The following is a 13,020-nucleotide window of genomic DNA, read 5'->3' as shown; positions in this document are numbered from 1 at the left end:
CGTGGCTTACAACAAGTACATCAAAGCACACACTAATAATATACATCACAAGTTCACATTACAGTATTTCATCGTACACGTACACACATCTGCCCTGTACATGCATCTAACACTTGGCCGTCTACTGCACAACAACAATTAATTAGCCTCTGATGGCTCGTCTCGTTGCATTCGCCAAGTCGAATCCTACACATTACATACAGCAAGCCGCAATACTAGACCATCCTTTCTTTCTGTCCATCGACCATCCAGACTGTCCCTCGCGGCTTCCCGCTGCTACATCCGCTGCACTACCACTGTGATGGTCTCGATGCCCACTTTGATGCTTCTCCTCGTCCCTCTGTACCTCCCACCCCCGGCTTCTACCCTACCTACCTTAGTGCTGTTCTTCCCATGCTCCTTACCCTTGCCCGTCCCATTTATTTCCATCCCATCTCAGCCTGTCCCGTGCTGGAATTGACAGAATAGTCTGGCGCCTCGCACCCGGCTTCTTTACTCTGTTTCTTTTGCCTTGCGCCTTGCCTTGCCTTGTCTCCTCTCTCTCTCTCTCTCTCTCGACTCGCCTCGCCTTCTGACGGCTTTCTTCTCTCCTTCTCCTCCAGCCCGATCTTCAGGCGCCGCCATTGTTACGCCCATTGGCCTCGGACGCAGCCGTTCAGTTCTGTCACCACGTCTTGTTGGGATACACGTCCTACCACCTGCGCAGCCGATCCTCGCGCGCATCTATTTCGACTTGCCACTTAGCTGTTGGCAGTTGTGCATTTACTTTTACCTTACACCCATCCACCGTCCTTAAACTCGCCTTGTTCCTTTTGTCACTGTCACTCCGTCTCGAACCAACCGATGCGCCGTTGCTTTTCTACCCTCAACTTGTTTCCAAAACTTCCGACAAACTATCGACCGTCCCAATACCTCCCGTCGGGTAAGCCTCCCATCTGTCTCAGCCCGTTTGATTCGTGCGGCCGACCGTAGCGGGAGAAGCAGCCTCGGAAGGAAAAGAAGGAGAGAGGTCCGGGACAAGATGCTGACCACAGAATCTCCCCCACCAGAACCGCGAAACAAGCCTTCACGCCTTTCTCGTCCGCGCCTTTGCCCGACCAACGTTTCTTCTCCCAACGTCTCGCCTGTTTCCAACATATAATTAGTACATTGTCCGAGCCTTGTACATACGCCAATCCTTCCTGGTCCCCTTTTCTCCTCCTTCGCCTCGGTTCTTATTATTGCCGCTCATCCTAACCGGAGTCGCATTCCACCTCGGTCTTTCACCAAGCTCAATTTACAACGTCATGTCGACTTAGAACGGCTCTCGTTCTTATTGCGACGTTGAGCCTGTTATCTGTCTTTGTGACTGCCGCGCCTTACTCGATCTCTCCTTTTTTTCCATCTGCGACGTTGATTTCCGGCTTCGAAAGCCAGCCAGTTTCATACCTGGATTTACTGACCTATATATCCCCGTTCTTAAGGTGAGAGAGCCCAACCAAAACCGTTCCCGAACATCCCTCCCCGGCTCTTATACACCAATTATACCACCTGGCCCCCCGAGAACTTCATGCTAACTCGTGTCTGGGTTGTCCAGGAACGGCCACTCGAGCGAACCTCTCCTTTTTATCGCTCTGCTTCTTTTCTTCTTTTTACTTGTTTGGGCTGTTGCCCATAGCATATCACCTCTCACTTATTTGACATCACCTTGCTGCGCCCGCAACGCAGCAGCAGTAGCAACAGCAGCAACATCGCATCGTAAGTTTCACCAAGAACATTTCATGCATATTCCTTGCCGATGGCCTCTGCCTCGCGCTCCTCCAATGTGCCTCTCCCGTAGCATCGAACACTAACCAAGAGTCAGTGGGGGTTGAACAGCGTCAATGCATCAGTGATTGCGCGGTCAGACTTCTCCTCTGGCGCCTGTCATTTCCACCGACAGCAAAGGATCCCTGAGCTCAGCTGTGTGCTTTGATCCCCTACATTTGATTTTCCCCGAAACGGCTGGCGATCCAAGCACATTTGCTCGCTGTAAGCCAACCGACCATAACCTGCATGCTTACACTTCTTTTTTGAGGGGTTCAATTGAGAACCGTTGAGCCATTGACACCTCATTGTGAGCCTTCCTTTGTCTCCAGTGAGTCAAGATGGCTGTTTGGGAGACCGAGGATGAGTCCAAAGGCCACGCTGCCGTGACGGCGTTGCCAACACCACAGGACACGCCTTACAGAACACCATCACGAAGCTCGAGAAAATCCCGACGCTCCGTCACCCCGCCGAACGGGAAGAAGAGCCCTTCGCCTCCTCCCGTCCCACAGAACGACAAGGGCTCTAAGCGTTCATCCAGAAATATGACCAACGACGATGGCATCAGCGTTCTCGACCCACGTCGTTTCACTCCCACCTTACACGCCAATCTCGTAGCCGAGATCCTGAACCTGAGGCGAGATCAGGAAGAAAAGGCGAAGCTTATCGAGAACCTAGAAGTATCCTTGCACGCCTCCCGCCAGGAGCAGGAGACACTTCAAGAGACAGTAGCCACCACAACGAAACAAAGCCGTTCTCTACAACGACAACTTGCTCTCCTGGAAGGTGGTACCTCGTCAGCACTGGGCGAGCTCGCCCGCGAGAGGGACGAAGCCGTCGACTCCATCACAGAAACGAAAAGGAGACTCGATTCCGCCCAGAAGAGGATCCGAAGTCAGGAAGAAGACTCCCAGAGAGTTCATGACCTTTGGGCCCAGGACAAGGACTCTTGGGAGGAAGAGAAGCGCAAGTATGAGCGTAGAGTTCACGTCGCCGAGAGTCGCTTGAAGGTGGTAATAGACGAGGTCGCCGCTTACCAGGCTGCACAAGTTAATGGCAACGGCAATGATAGCGAGACGGAGGATCAAAACGATGCGGGAAGTGTGAGGACTATGAGTCTGACTAACAGCGTCCGATTCTCCATGCAACAGAGCCCCGGCAAGGTCTTTAATGGAAACTCGCTGGCGGACGAGCTCAACCTCGATGGCGACGACGACTGGCAGACTGACGATGGCGGACGCGAGAGCGCCATGTCCAACTATCGCCACACACGAACATTCAGCCGCGACAGCATTTTGTCCAAGATTCACCGACGACAACAAAGCATGGAGAGTCCCCAGCGTCCTGGAAGCGTTACTAGAGGTAGACTTTGGGTGAATCAGCCCGTCCTGGAGGCCCTGGAAGACGGGATCCAAGAGAACGATGAGGATCTGATGCCGCCTCCGCCGCCGCCGGCTCCCAAGGTCAGCTACACCGACACAGGAATTCAATTCTCGCCTCCTCCTTCACCGAAGATGGAACCTGTCAAGCCTTCTACGCCGGAACCGCCAGCCAAGATCGAAAAGCTCGCCGAAGTCGAGGCCTCTCCAAGAGGGGAATGGGAAGTTGAGGCCAACCAAAGACGGAAACGGGTTCACACCAACCGACCACTGTCGATCGAGCCGCGTTCTTTCAACCACATGGTTTCTGCTGGTTCACAGACTGTTGATGAGCCTTTGAGCCCTCCCAAAACCCCAAAGTCACCCTACAGATCTGCCACCCCGCCTCCCCCCGAAACACCGCCTACGGTGATGGTTTCCTCCTCGACTCAGACCGACAAGCCAGTGGAGAAGCCTCAGACACCTCCAGTTCTGCGACCAGTGCAAGAATTGACCATCCCGTCCATCAGTATCATCCCGCCGACGAGTCGTCCGACTACACCACGAGAACACAGGCTTCCACAATACGTCAAAGACTTTGGATGCCAGGTATCAATCATCTCCTCAGCTCCCATGAGATCCACCGCTGTTCAGACGGAGGAGATTCTTTCTGACAAGCGACTGGCGACACTCCCTGTCCACTTGCGTCCCTCGGCTATAACGTCCAGGCCCTCATCACCTAGCATCGGTATTGCCACTGCCGTGACGAATGACGACCCACGCCATTTTACTCCGGTGCCGGGACATTTGCCACCAAGAAATCCTCGAAGACTCGCTACAAAGCGCAGCCTGTCAGACATGCCCTCCTCACCGCCAGTCTCACCAGTCTTTGGCGAGCAAACCCGCGACGCATACCCTGGAAACAACGATGACGGGCCACTGTCGAGAGAAGGGGCGCCTATGAGACGACCACACCGCATCAGCAGCCTGTTCGCCGGCTTTCAAGATGCACAAAGCTCCGATGAGGCGGACGAGTTTGATGCTGATATGAGCGACTCCGAGTACCGAACCGCCCTTTCTGCCCCTGGCATGAGAATGACGGACTCGCGAGCTTCCAACCGCACGTCGGTCAGTACCTTCACATCGCCGGAACAAACGAAGAGGTCAGCCCCTAGCAGGAACTCCATGCGCCCCACCGCAAACGAGAGCTATGGAGGCAGTCTGGAAAGCAGAGAAGCACCCAAAAGGCAGTCTGCCAAGCCCACTGCCCGCGGGTATGAGAAGGCTGCTCCTGGGCCTTCGGGCAAGAACGTCATGCGCAAGGCTGCTATGATCCAGAGCGGAATTGCCAGCCACCAAGGCCGTCCTAGGAGCCCGAGTGTTCCAGAGTCTCGTGCACCCGACCCTCCTTTCCCCATTCCTACCAGAGCCAGCTCTCGGCGACCGCCATTCAGTGCCAGCGCTCCGAGCGATGGCCAACGGAGTCCTACAAAGATGGACGCACCGTGGCACCGCCGAGGAATGGGCCGCAACCACTACCGTGCCGGCAGCATCCACCGTGCCAACAGTATCCGTAAGGTGCGATCAGCTGCTGCCCTTCCTCGTAACCAGAGGAACCGGAGGCAAAGCAGGTCCCCGCCGCCCTTCTCGGAGACAACCGAAGCGCCGGAGAGCCCCAGTCTGCCTCCTCTTCCCTACAATGACATTACCAGCCCTCGGTACGACACCAGCTCGAACTACCGGTCCCATAAGTCCAGGTTGTCGACAACAACGGCCCAGACCGCTACCACCGATGTCAACTCTGTCGGTGGTGCATCCAACGGCGCCTCGCAAGCCACGGGTGTCGTCGATGCCATTGCGCAGACCATGGTTGGTGAATGGATGTTCAAATACGTCAGGAGACGCAAGTCGTTTGGGATGCCCGACAACAGCAAGGACGACTCAAGCAACGACCGCCACAAGCGATGGGTCTGGCTAGCTCCGTATGAGAGAGCTATCCTCTGGAGTAGCAAGCAACCTTCATCTGGCAGTGCCCTGATGGGCAAGACTGGCCGGAAACGTAAGTACTGCGCCCTCGAGCCTGCACAAGCCGTGACTAACATGAAGCAGTGACCATTCAGTCTGTACTCGACGTCAAGGACGACAACCCCGCTCCGAAAAACCAGGGTGCTGTTTTCAACCGTTCGATCCTCATTTTGACTCCGCAAAGAGCGTTGAAGTTTACGGCTACGTCTTCTGAGAGGCACTACGTGTGGCTGACGGCGCTTTCATTCCTGGCACACTCGACCCAAGCAATCCCTGAAATTGTCGCTGCTCCCCAACCTGCGAAACCAACCACGGTACCGGACTTTGAACCACCGCAACCTACCAGGCGACCTGGCATTCGTGACTCCATTCGACTGACAAAGAGCAAGGCCCCTTCGATGAAGAATCCCGGACCGCGAAGTGTTCCAAGTGTGCCTAGCATCCCCAGTATCCCCTCTTCCAGGACAGGCGACGCCTCTGGCTACAAACAAACGGAGGCATTCCCGCCCATGCCGAGTAACAACAACAACAACAACAACAACAACAACAACAACAGCAGCAGCAACAATAACAATAACAACCATCAACGTGAGCGCTCTGGAGACGCGGCGGAACCACCATTTATCCCTCGGTTCACGGAGCGCTCGAACCAGAACGCGGTCCACGGACGGAAGCGAAGCAATACGGGAGGCCACGTCCCGCCCCCGCTGTCCTTCCGTGGATTTTCCGGACCAGGTAGCGTTGGACAGCACAGCTACACCAATAGCAATGCTGGCAACAGCGTTGGTACAGCCGGCTCGTCCGATATCTACCAGTCCCAGCCATCTCAAGGCTCAAGCAGGCAGAGCTGGGGTATGAGCACAGCCGGCTCTCAGCGGACCTCGGAAGCCTCGTCGAGACCTCCAGGTGCGAACTTCTTCGATGCCATTGGTACCGTGCGTATGGAGGCCTTCATCAGCCCGTTGGGCAACTCGGGCTTCGACAGAGACCCTGATGAGTACGAGGAATACGGATACCGGGCTCGCAGGCGCAGCAAGGAGCTCCGAAGACGTCAGAGTCGCAGCCGTCACCGTGATAGCTATAGCTCTCGCGGGACGCGCGGCACAGACGGCTACCACGGTAGCAGCCGAGCGACCGTGGAAGACGACTACTTCCGAGATGACCCTTTCAAGGGCTTCTAAGTGGAAAATGTCAAGTCCTTTACTTTGTTTCTTGTCGCGAAAGGTTCGAACTGGCCGGAGCGCGCGGGATTGCATTCATTCGATACGATACCCATTGTGTACTATTTCTCATGTGTAATTAAGGCGTGGGGTGGCGAAACAGAACTAGGCCCCTGTGCCACCTTGTGAAGGAGTTGGTAGGATAAAAAGGCGGTGGCTGCCATCGGTAGGCCAAGGAGATGTTAACATGCCTGGTTTGGCCTGGTTTGGCTAGAGGGCCGCAGGTCTTGATCTCAGATGCTGTTGGAGCTGTACGATGTAGGTAGTCGACAATGTGGTGTTGACGTTACCTTTGGTAGTGTAGATAGGTCCTTAGGGACAGTTGGCAAATCAATCAAATCCTGTAAAGTTTAAAGTTCAGTCCTGATGGTGTGATGTGGGTTGGTAGTAGGGTCGTCAAGCCTGACTGGACTGTAAGATGAGGAAATCTGCTTCTTGGCGGCCGTTCGGCGAGTAGGCGGTGCTCGGGCGAGGTCGAATTACGGGCCGCTCTCCGGGGCACGCACCGACCCCGCACCGCAAGCAGCGAAAACACACCCCTCCATGGCATTTCAAGCTCGGAGCTTCCAGTGACAACTACGAAGACGGCTACTTTGGAAGCTCTGGTTTTTACACTCTCGACGCCGCCAATTCGGTTCCTGCCTGATTGACTCATCTTCCCAACTTTAGCTGACCCCTCCGATCGAAGCGTCAATCCTTCCTGTGCATCAGGCAGGATTAATCGCGAACCCGCCATTTCCAGCAGATACAGATCGGTTCCTGTCTACCTCGCGAAGCCACCCTCACATACCATCTCATACGAAACCTCGCTCCTCTCCATCCACCTCTACCGACCGAACTGAGACGAAACACTACCGTGGGAAAGCTGTTATCCGAGAGGGTGCTTCACGGAGAAACAAAAAAACAAAAACCATGGAGTCCGAAACGCTGGAGCAGATGCAGACGCGGCACCGCAAGGAGCAGCGCGACCTCGTGGGGCGGATCACGAGCAAGAAGAAGAACGCGACGAAGAAGACGCGCAAGGGGGTCAATGACGAGTGCGCTGAGCTGGAGAGGCAGTTGAAGGCGAAGCATGAGGAGGAGGTTGCGAGTCTGTCTGGTGGTGCAGCCGAGGAGGTTCAAGATGAGGACACGGACGAAGACGAAGATAGAGACGAGACTGCTGGTGTCACGGAGAAGTTGAGGGATACCACTATTCCCGCTGAAACGCCAGTAGAAGAGAAGGGTCAGATACCACAAGGGCAGCAGAGCCAGACACAGGGCCAGGGGAAGAAACGCAACAGACAAAAAGAACGCATGGCGCGGCGGGCAGCCGAAGTCGAGGCCGCGGCGGAGAAGGCGCAGGAGGAGGCGAGTAGCATGACGGATCACCGGGGCATCGAGAAGACGTATATGCTCAAGGAGTTTAAAGCGCACGACCTCGAGGAGAAGGAGATTGCGCCGGACGGGCATTGTTTGTTTTCTGCTGTGGCGGATCAGCTTAGGGAGAAGGGGATTCCACTCGCTGCTGATGGTGGTTCTGGTGCTGCTGAAGAAGTGAGTAGCAGTGGTGACCCGACGCAGAAGCTGCCGTACAAGGTTGTGAGGAGGGCGGCGGCGGAGTACATGACGGCTCACCCGGATGACTTTGCGCCGTTTTTGGAGGAGGGGTTGGAGGGGTATGTGAGGCGGATCCGGGATACGGCGGAGTGGGGGGGTCAGCTTGAGCTTGCGGCGCTGGCGAGTGTTTATGGGGTTGAGATTCGGGTTGTGCAGGATGGGAGGACGGAGAGGATTGGGCCCGCGACGGCGGCGGGCGGTGGTGGTGGTGGTGGCGATGAGGAGAAGAAGGAGATTTGGTTGGCGTATTATCGACATGGGTATGGGCTTGGGGAGCATTATAATTCTTTGCGGAAGACGACGGCGTGATTCATTGGGGAGGTGATGAGGAGATGTATACGGTTCACAATGACTTGATGGACATGGAATTTGGCATTGCATGGCACAGGCATACATCATTAACCGAACAGAGAGAGAATCTACCAAAAAAGAACCATCTAAAGCCATAACGACCTTCATCGTAGTTCTTAGTGACTCCAGGCATGAACCCAATCGCGAACCGAGCCGTCCTCATTCATCCCAGCGCGATGCGTCCTAGCAGGCTTGACGAGCGCCAACCGCTTCAGGCCGGTAGTACCGTCCTCGCTCGGGGCCGGGACGACAACGACGTCTGCCTCGTCGCCCGCCTGCGTCGAAGACGAGAACTCGAGGGGTTGGCCGGGGCGGGTGAGCAGGGCGAGGTAGATATCCGGGTTCAAGCCCCACGGCGGGCCCGGCTGAGAGAGGGGTTTGCCGGACGGGAATTCGAGGCAGATGAGGCGGCCTGTGGATTGGTTTAGGAGGGAGGATATGCGGGAGGACCATTGGGGGCGCGCTGTGGGGGGCAGGGCGCAGAGGAACTTTTCGGATGGATGTTAGTGTTTCTGTCAATCTCCCAGTTGTTCTTTGGTCTCTTGTCTGAAAGCCCCGAAAAGTTGTGAGACGTACCGTGTAATCAAAGATGAGGTCAAACGTCTTGTTCTCGCGAGGCCACGCTTCGAGCCACGAGTCTGAGAAGAAGTCGCCCGAGAGCCACGTTACGGAACCCGGCTCGGCGCCGTTTGGTTGGCGGATGGCGTTCACGTCCGGCTCTTCGGATCCATTCCCGGCCGCCGCCGCAGCAACAACAATCTTTTGATTCTCCTTTGCCTCGGCTATAGCAGTAGGTGAAAAGTCTAGGCCGAGGACGTCATAGCCTAGGTTTGCTAAGAGGAGGGCGTCGTGGCCTTTACCGCAGCCCGGGACGAGGGCCGTGGGCTTCTTTGGGGGATCCTGCTGCTGTTGGTGTTCCGCGGGTGATGGGGCAGGGGGAGGCGGAGGCGGGATGAGGTCTGGACGGGTGATGAGGATGTCGAGGAGGGCTAGGGAGGGTCCGCCGCGGTCCCAGGGGGTGAATTTCTCTTCCCAGAAGGAGGACCATTTCTGGCCGTGGTGGGCTAGGGAGGTGTTTGCGAGGGCTGTTGAGAGTTTGTTTGGGTCGGTTGTCATGATGGGCTTCTTATACTGAGGTTGTGTGGATGGATGGATGGATGGATGTTGATGGATAGAGGGGTGAGAGATCGCTCTGTGTGGTGGGGTTGAGAGATGCTTTGATGAGTGTATGGTGATTTGTCTTGTTGGATCAGAGAGATTCAAACGATCTCTCAAGACTATGAGAAAGATGGTTGATGTTTCGGTTCGTAATAAAGTATGAAAAAAAATGAAAGACGGCGAGTGGGAATGAAGTCATGAATCTAGGTCAACCGGAGCTAGCCATGTCCTTCTAGTCCCCGAGGACCCCGCGCTGTATTGTGGATGGGGCGCAAATGCCCCGCCCTGGAGAACGGCGACGTGATCCCTGTCGCTGTCAGGGACGCATCCCGAATCTGTGGGATACCTACCTACCTACCTACCTACCTTACCTCACCTAACCCAAGCTCGCCAAGTCATATTCAACCGCATTCCTCCCGACTACGAGGCGATGGATAGATGTACTTACGTAGTGTCGTGTCTTCGCTCTCAGCTGTGCGATCCTCCGTTTCGTCGTAATGATGCAAGTTAGGTAAGTACCGCCATTGGGAGAGATTGATGTTTACACAGCTTTGCTGGCTTTGCTGCGTTTAAGGATCACCAGTCAAGTCGTCGCGAGTCGAAAGACGGTTAACCATAATTTCCGATGCGAGATCAAAATGTACTGGGTGAGTTTTGGACATTGGGAAGGGATCTTGATAGGATGCTGAGGAGGGCTCCTCAACGGACTGAGTCAACGCCGAGTGTAGATACAGTCAGTCATGCACTACCTTGACCGATTCATTGAACAATCATTAGAATGTTCCTGAAGCTTCCAGTTCCCACGAGTGATTTATGACCAACCATCAGTTTTAGTGTATTGGCATGCGGCTTTAATATTACCCGCGGGAAAAGTAGACGTGTATGGTCATTTACACCGATAATTGCAGGTGTGGCCCGGGGAGCCTTTTCGGAGACAACCGCCGAATCCTACGACTCAAGCGGGGTCGCCCCCGTCCGGAGGGCGTAAAGGCAACCGCACGCCACAACCAAAGTCCCGATCCCGGCGTCGGAAGTCCCTTTGACTTTGCCGCCCACGCCTTCACGACACGTCTCATTTCAATCTCAAATCTCACCTCTTTGACTTGATAAAACTTCGTCAAGCCCTGGTGTCTACTCATTGCTTTACTCTGTTTACAGGGCGGACTTGCGACACTTTCGCCATAATTTACTGACACTCACGCTCACACGGCGTAGCACTTGCGCCGCCCATCGTGAACACAACAGAAACGCAGCATGGCCGACCTCTCAACCTGTCTACCCCTAACCCGGGCCTCCGTCGTCGAAGCCCACAAGCTCGTCAAGCCGCACGTCCACTACACCCCGGTACTCACCAACAAGACCCTCACGGCACTCGCGTCGACGCCGCGGGCACCCGAGGACCTCAAGGGCACGAAATGGGAAGGTCGCACGCCGGCCAAGCCCGTGCTCCGGCTGTGGTTCAAGTGCGAGAACCTGCAGCGCATCGGCGCCTTCAAGGTCCGCGGTGCCTTTCACGCCGTTGAGAGGCTGAAGCAGGAGCCTGGGTGGATCGAGGGCGGCGGTAAAGAGAAGGGTGTTGTTACGCATAGCTCAGGTATGGAGACATGTTCCTTGACCAGTGAACGAACGAAGAAGCGGGCTATTGGAACATGTACTTCATGACTCCAGCGGAAATTCACTAACACATAACCAGGAAACCACGCCCAAGCCCTGGCCCTCGCAGCCAGGGAAAGCGGCATCCCAGCACACATCGTCATGCCGGACATCTCCCCGCCCAACAAGATCGCTGCAACGCGCGGCTACGGCGCCAACGTCGTCTTCAGCGGCAGCACCAGCGTCGAGCGCGAGGCCGTCGCCGACCGCATCATCTCCGAGACGGGCGCCCGCCTCGTGCCGCCCTACGATCACCCGGACATCATGCTGGGCCAAGGGACGATGGGCCTCGAGCTGCAAGAGCAGGTGCGCCATCTCCTGGCCGCGGGACACTCTGCCGAGAACCCTACGTTTAACTCTACGGATCTTCCTGTGGCTGTGCCCAACGGAGACGGGGTGACGCAGAAGGGCCTGGACGCGATCATGACGCCCTGCGGAGGCGGCGGCATGCTCTCCGGCGTAGCGCTGAGCTGCGAAGGGACGGGGATCCGGGTCTTTGGCGCGGAACCAGAGTTCCAGGGCGCCGACGACTGCAAGCGCGGCTTCGAAGCGGGAAAACGCGTCGAGAGCGTAAAGACGCTGACGGTCGCTGATGGGTTGAGGACGCCCGTGGGCAAGCACCCCTGGTCCGTCATCTACGAGCGCCGGCTGGTGGAGAACATGTACAGCGTGTCCGAGGAGGAGATCAAGGCGGCGACGAAGCTTGTGTTTGAGCGGTTCAAGCTCGTTGTCGAGCCGAGCGGTGCGGTGCCTCTGGCGGTGGCGCTGTTTAATGAGGATTTCAGGGCCATGGTTGAAAAGGAGGCTGGCGAGACGGGGTGGGATTTGGGGTTGGTTTTTAGTGGTGGGAATATGGCGTTGGACGGGCTCATGAAGATTTTTGCGGCGTGATATCCTGGAGTTGTTTCTGTGTGGAGATGAGATGATAGACATGTGGTCATATTGAGCTTCTGGGGATGGTTCCTGAGTTCTCGATGCTGGCTTGTGATCTAGGGGATGGAGCTTGAGACCCTGTTAATCAACAGGCAAGACTTGCCACTGGCAATGGTTACACACGCTGATAATTACTCCTCGGTGGTGGGCCCAACTCACCTCACTACTGACATATATAAGTAACGATAAGTGGCCCCCAACTACCTACCACAGAGGTATCTCAGGTGCATGTTCCACGCTCTGTTGCCGACCTCGCGGCAGTTCGAGCAAGCCCGCGGTACCGAGCAGTGCGCAAGTACAGATTCCGTCCCCTAAGGTAGAATCCACAAGTGCAAAGATAACCAAAGCCTTCCTTCGTTACTGCCCGTTCGTTCTCCGTTACGTAGTACACGACGAATACGGTCAGCGAGTCGGGAGAGTAAGAGTAACTTAGAAACGGAAGGCATCCTTCCCTATTTCTCAATTGCCCTTTCTTCTCTAACGTACCTGCATAGCGAGCGACGCATCATAGCGAGCGACGCACGTCCTCCCAATTCTACCCTCTTCATCTTTAGGTCACCTTTTCTCCACGTACGAACATGCAATCCTCTTCAATTGAAAGTCGAATTACCCTTGCCCTCCAAGCTATTGAAAAAGACCCGAAAATGTCTATACGAAGAGCTGCCTCTATCTATGAGGTCCCTGAATCAACCCTCCGCCACCGACGCGCTGGACGCGTCGCACGAGGTGAAACACGACCAAATTCGATGAAGATGACTATAACAGAAGAGGAGGTGATTCTTGAACGAGTTATTGACCTAATCGATCGAGGGTTCCCTCCGCGACAAGAAGACGTACGAGAAATGGCCGACCAACTCCTAAACGCACGCGATGGGACGCGTACTGGACCGCGATGGGCAGAGAACTTCGTACGACGCGTCCCTGAATTGAAAATGCGG

The 13,020-nt window shown here is 55.6% G+C and overlaps 4 protein-coding genes across 4 annotated transcripts; 3 read left to right on the top strand and 1 right to left on the bottom strand.

Moving 5' to 3' along the window:
• Positions 1–2,126: 2,126 nt before the first annotated feature.
• Positions 2,127–6,349, top strand: BDP81DRAFT_307880 (uncharacterized protein; the record flags this gene model as incomplete). The annotated part of the gene is made up of 2 exons (XM_060583400.1): positions 2,127–5,202; positions 5,253–6,349. 2 exons carry the CDS (start codon positions 2,127–2,129, stop codon positions 6,347–6,349), a joined length of 4,173 nt encoding a protein of 1,390 aa, XP_060450691.1.
• Positions 6,350–6,973: 624 nt separating this feature from the next.
• Positions 6,974–8,296, top strand: BDP81DRAFT_365468 (uncharacterized protein; the record flags this gene model as incomplete). Its single annotated transcript, XM_060586511.1, has 1 exon — positions 6,974–8,296. The coding sequence occupies exon 1, from the start codon at positions 7,301–7,303 to the stop codon at positions 8,294–8,296; it is 996 nt and encodes a 331-aa protein (XP_060450690.1). The 5' UTR covers positions 6,974–7,300.
• A 158-nt stretch (positions 8,297–8,454) lies between these two features.
• BDP81DRAFT_389705 (thiopurine S-methyltransferase) lies at positions 8,455–9,454 on the bottom strand (the record flags this gene model as incomplete). The annotated part of the gene is made up of 2 exons (XM_060587303.1): positions 8,455–8,826; positions 8,915–9,454. The coding sequence occupies 2 exons, from the start codon at positions 9,452–9,454 to the stop codon at positions 8,455–8,457; spliced, it is 912 nt and encodes a 303-aa protein (XP_060450689.1).
• Positions 9,455–10,465: 1,011 nt separating this feature from the next.
• On the top strand, positions 10,466–12,308 carry BDP81DRAFT_478120 (pyridoxal-phosphate dependent enzyme). The gene is made up of 2 exons (XM_060594841.1): positions 10,466–11,090; positions 11,190–12,308. Exons 1-2 carry the CDS (start codon positions 10,751–10,753, stop codon positions 12,038–12,040), a joined length of 1,191 nt encoding a protein of 396 aa, XP_060450688.1. The 5' UTR covers positions 10,466–10,750; the 3' UTR covers positions 12,041–12,308.
• The last annotated feature ends 712 nt before the right edge of the window (positions 12,309–13,020 follow it).

This window comes from Colletotrichum phormii (genome assembly GCF_030913505.1).
Source record: "Colletotrichum phormii strain CBS 102054 chromosome Unknown BDP81scaffold_2, whole genome shotgun sequence".
Taxonomy (NCBI): domain Eukaryota; kingdom Fungi; phylum Ascomycota; class Sordariomycetes; order Glomerellales; family Glomerellaceae; genus Colletotrichum; species Colletotrichum phormii.
This window is presented reverse-complemented; position numbering and strand designations above follow the sequence as displayed.